Below are 5,042 nucleotides of genomic sequence, written 5' to 3' on the forward strand. Positions count from 1 at the left end.
GTTTGACAGAGCTCCTAGAGCTTTTTGAAGATGTACCTAGTAGAATAGATAAGGGTGAACCAGTGGATGTGGTATTTTTGGATTTTCAGAAAGCTTCCCACATGAGACATTAGTGTGCAAAATTAACACACATGGAATTGGGGGTAATATATTGGTATGGGTTGAAAATTTGTTCGCAGGCAGGAAGCAGAGTAGTCTACTTTGAAGTGGCTGGCAGTAACTAGCGAGGTATTGCAGGGATCAATGCTTGGGCCCCAGCTATTCACAATGTACATTAATGATTTAGATGAGGGAACCAATTATATATTTCCAAGCTTGCATGATGACGCAAAACTTGGTGATAATGTGAATGGCAATAAGGATGTTAAGAGGCTATTATAATGAATACAGGAAACAGTTTTCAGTGCTCCCAATTTCAATAAACCATTGAAAATAGCGATAATGCTAGTTGCAGGGACATTATTCGAACAAGGTGAAGCTGCTTCAGTCAGTTGTTTCTCAAGAAAGTTTAATACATATCAATGAAGATACTTCACAATTGTGAATGAAACATTAGTCTTGTCCTGGTTCTTCAACAATTTTAAGTATATGTTAATCATGAATGGACATTCATTCACACTGCCTCATGAACCAGCTGTCTAGCCATCTGAGCTAAACCAGCCCTTAGCTCAGCCAACTGGACAGCCGGTTTGTGATGGAGACTGTGAATGTATAACCTGGCTCAGGATCTCCCTGTCTCTGTGTCGATTCACTGTCTCTGGGACTATTCCCTGTTTCTTTGTTGATTCCCTGTCTCTGGGACTATTCCCTGTCTCTGGGACTATTCCCTGTCTCTGGGTCTATTCCCTGTCTCTGGGTCTATTCCCTGTTTCTGTGTCGATCCCCTGTCTCTGGGACTATTCCCTGTCTCTGGGACTATTCTCTGTCTCTGGGACTATTCTCTGTCTCTGGGATTATTCCCTGTCTCTGTGTCTATTCCCTGTCTCTGGGTCTATTCCCTGCCTCTGTGTCTATTCCCTGCCTCTGTGTCTATTCCCTGTCTCTGGGTCTATTCCCTGTCTCTGGGTCTATTCCCTGTCTCTGGGACTATTCCCTGTCTCTGGGTCTATTCCCTGTCTCTGTGTCTATACCCTGTCTCTGGGTCTATTCCCTGTCTCTGTGTCTATTCCCTGTCTCTGGGTTTATTCCCTGTCTCTGTGTCTATTCCCTGTCTCTGTCTATTCCCTGTCTCTGGGTCTATTCCCTGTCTCTGGGTCTATTCCCTGTCTCTGTGTCTATTCCCTGTCTCTGGATCTATTCCCTGTCTCTGGGTCTATTCCCTGTCTCTGGGTCTATTCCCTGTGTTTGGGAGGATTACAGAGTGTGTGTCTAACTTGCCTCTGGATGTAGCCTGTCTCTGGGTGTGTGTCTCTGGGAGGATGACAGACTCTATCAGTTGGGCTGTTGGGGGAGGGTTCAGTCTCTCGCTCCGCCCCGCTCTATAAATTGCCAAGTTCCAGGTGGTCCACATTCAGTTTCCCCTCTCACTGCCACCGGGACCAGGATGGAGTACAAAGCTGAACAAGTGCCGATGAATCCCGGCGTCTATCCGTACCAGGGACAGCAGCAGGTCCAGTCCACCGTCATTACCATGGCCCCGAATGTGCCCCCCGTCCGGGACCATCTGCCCTGGTCCATCTTCAACTTCGTCTATTTGAATTTCTGCTGCCTGGGATTCGTGGCGCTGGTTTTCTCCGTCAAAGTGAGTGAGGCCCCGGGGGGAGGGGGGGGGGGGCAGAGACCCCGGGGAGGGGGGGGGGGGGGGGGGCAGAGACCCCGGGGAGGGGGGGGGGTGCAGAGACCCCGGGGAGGGGGGGGAGGCAGAGACCCCAGGGGGAGGGGGGACAGAGACCCCGGGGAGGGGGGACAGAGACCCCGGGGAGGGAGAGGGGGACAGAGACCCCGGGGAGGGGGGGGGGGCGGGGGGCAGAGACTCCGGGGAGGGGGTATTGGTCTATGAGGGGAGAAAAATACTGTTTGGTTGTTGTACAAAAATGAGAACCTGTCGGAGCATGGCCCAACTTCTGTGAAAAGTTCACAGAGCTGCGATATCCCGGGTCTGCTGGACTGTGTTTAACAGTGAGAAAGTCTCACTGGGCAATCTCTGCCGTGTTGTTAATCATTTGTGTCTATTTCTTACTCGGCAAACTGTTACAAATTAAACACATGTAATCTACAAAGTGTCACAGACTGACTGTCACAGAAACTGACAGCACAGAAAGTGACCATTTGGCCCATCCAGTCTGTGCTGCCTCTCTGAAAGAGCAGTCACGCTCAGTCCCTCACTCCTGTTTTATTGACCATAACTCTGGAAATTCCTCATTCTCAATTTCCGGCGCCAAATTATTAATGGAATCGGCTTCCAGCAGCTTTTCCAGTAGAATGTCCCAAATCCCAACAACTGAGTGAAAACATTTCTCTCCATCGCCCCTCAATGTTTTTCATTGATTTTAAATCTCTGACCTCTGATTATTGATCCAGTCATATGTTTTCTCTATCAAATTTATCAAAGTCTTTGATCTTAAACCTTTATTCAGTCACCTCTTAAATTTCTCTCTTCCAGGGCGAACTGTCTTAACTTTTCTAAATTCTCCTCATAACTGAAGTCCCTGACAACATCCTTGACCAACTTTCTCTGTTACTTCATCAAATAATCCAATCATTTTACATCTGATTTGTCTTTAACGATTGAATCTGGCTTTCCTTCATTAACCTGTACATCTTGACATCTGTTCACATCTAGAAGCAATAGTGTTACAGATTGAGTCCATGTAATCTACTAACTGATGGCAACTTTAAATATGAAATCTTTTTAATAGATTAGACATTAAAAAGATGTTTTCACTAGTGAAAGAGAACAGAACCGGGTGATAAAGATAAAATATTAACAAATAAAAACTGTGAGAGCGAAAGTTGCATTTCTATCACATTTTTCATGATAACCAGATGCCTCCATGGCCCTTACAGCCAATTAGGGCCAGTCATTATTGAAATATTGAACAATGTGATAATAACTAGGTTGGTATTGTGTGATGTCGATTGAGGAAGAAATATATCCGCCTGGAGACCAGGGATAACTCCCGTGTTCTTCAAAATGGCATCCTGGCATGTTTTGCAGAGGTCAGACTGGGCGTTGGCTTCACCGCTCAGGCAGTGCAGCAGTGTGTTAGCAATGATCCTCCGACAATCCATCGGGCGAAACTGTTCCTATTTGCGGAGGCTGGAACACCGGAGGACACTGATTTAAGTCGGTTGGTAGAAGAAGCAACAATGACGTGAGAGTAACCTTTTATTCAGTGAGTGGTTGCGTTCTGAGCGATTTTGTGTGAAATCATAGTTGCGTTCTGAAATGCAGTGCCTCGGAGTCCAAAATACATTTGGATAATTAGCTGTAAAGGAACTATTTGCGGGGCTTTGCGGGGATGGCATGGGCACCGAAACCTGGATGATCTCAATTGGATTATATTAGAGTTCTCCCTGAGTACTGCGCCAAGTTCAGCATCCCCTCCGATGAAGTGCAATTGATGTCATGTATGCAAGCACGGTAGCATTGTGGATAGCACGGTAGCATTGTGGATGGCCATGATAAATTGCCCTTAGTGTCCAAAATTGCCCTTGGTGTTGGGTGGGGTTATGGGGATGGGGTGGAGGTGTTAACCTTGGGTAGGGTCCTCTTTCCAGGAGCCGGTGCAGACTCGATGGGCCGAGGGGCCTCCTTCTGCACTGTAAATTCTATCTATAACTGACTTGAACAAAGCAAGATGCCGGAAAGAATGATGAACTACACCAATTTGTTTCAGCGCTGTTGCAGAGGGATAATTGTTAGGAGAAAACAATGAGAAATCTCTGCTGTACTTTCAATGGTGTCATGGGACCTTTCATTTCCATCAGGGAGATCACACTCCTGGCAATACAGCACTCCCTCAGTACGTACCAGATCAGGGCATGTCCTAGAGTGGATCCTGAACCTATCTCCTTAAAAAGGCTGTGTGAGCTACAAGTGGGCTAAGCTGATTCTTAACAGTCTACCTGAGTTTTATCTACATAGCAAAAAACAACCCAATCTTTCACTTTAATGTCACCGTAACAAGTGTTATTTTAATGAACCAGCTATTTTGTTCTGCTTTGTCCTCGCAGCTGCATCCTGGGCAATTTGTTTCTTTATTATTTTGCTGGATTGAGGAATACTTTTGAGTCGAGTCTGTCAAAGTGCACTGGTGTTTTTTTGCTGGAAATGAATGTGTTGAATATTCAAGAGTTTCCCTGTCTCTGAACACAAATGGAACCTACAAAGCTTTTTAAGTAGTATTATCTATAACCACACTTATTTTCTTTTAGTCTAGGGACCGGAAAGTTATGGGAGATGTGGAAGGAGCTCGGCAGTATGCATCTACAGCCCGAGCACTCAACATTGCAATGACAGTGCTGGCCATCCTCAGCTTCATCATCATTATTGTGTGTATCGCGGTCATAGCGCATTGAATCCGAAGAACAACTCCCGAGGTTGAGAATTGAACCAAATGGGAAGCAGCATCTAATTTCCTTGTTGGGAGCCTTTTTTATGGCTGAACACTTTTAAGTTGCTTGACGCACTCTTGTATCTTATTTATCTATCTATAATGTATATGTAGTGCTGGAATATGCAAGGCGTGGTCAAAGTGTGGGCTTGTTCGTGCCAATAAAGCAATCTCGACATCAAAGGTTTCCTCATGACAGTAAAAATAAGCTTTTACTTGCAACCACAGTTTGATTGGTGGTTAATTACAATTTTTCAATAGGAGTGATGCACTTTGTTCTGGGAAAGGCAGCTTGGTGGATTGTCAGTCAGTACCACAAGAGGATTTTCAACATTTAGATTCTGCTCGTTATATTCTGGAGTTGCTTTGACAGATCTTGGGGTATTGCGTTGGTCTGCTCAATAACTCAATGAGATGAGTGTAGAGATGAAGGAAACCTCTCTCCTTGGAGGTTACAGGGATCCAGGTGTGTGCAAGGTGTCTGAA

At 45.6% G+C, this 5,042-nt stretch overlaps 1 protein-coding gene across 1 annotated transcript; it reads left to right on the top strand.

Moving 5' to 3' along the window:
- The first annotated feature begins 1,387 nt into the window (after window positions 1-1,387).
- Window positions 1,388-4,739, top strand: LOC119971838 (dispanin subfamily A member 2b-like). The gene is made up of 2 exons (XM_038808047.1): window positions 1,388-1,741; window positions 4,378-4,739. Exons 1-2 carry the CDS (start codon window positions 1,544-1,546, stop codon window positions 4,519-4,521), a joined length of 342 nt encoding a protein of 113 aa, XP_038663975.1. The 5' UTR covers window positions 1,388-1,543; the 3' UTR covers window positions 4,522-4,739.
- The last annotated feature ends 303 nt before the right edge of the window (window positions 4,740-5,042 follow it).

This window comes from Scyliorhinus canicula, chromosome 9, assembly GCF_902713615.1.
Source record: "Scyliorhinus canicula chromosome 9, sScyCan1.1, whole genome shotgun sequence".
NCBI lineage: Eukaryota > Metazoa > Chordata > Chondrichthyes > Carcharhiniformes > Scyliorhinidae > Scyliorhinus > Scyliorhinus canicula.

Excerpts from the sequence above, each read along its gene's own strand:
- LOC119971838 (XM_038808047.1), top strand. The coding sequence starts at position 1,544 with ATGGAGTACAAAGCTGAACAAGTGCCGATGAATCCCGGCGTCTATCCG. Across the intron at positions 1,742-4,377 it reads CGCTGGTTTTCTCCGTCAAA|TCTAGGGACCGGAAAGTTAT; the intron begins GTGAGTGAGGCC and ends ATTTTCTTTTAG.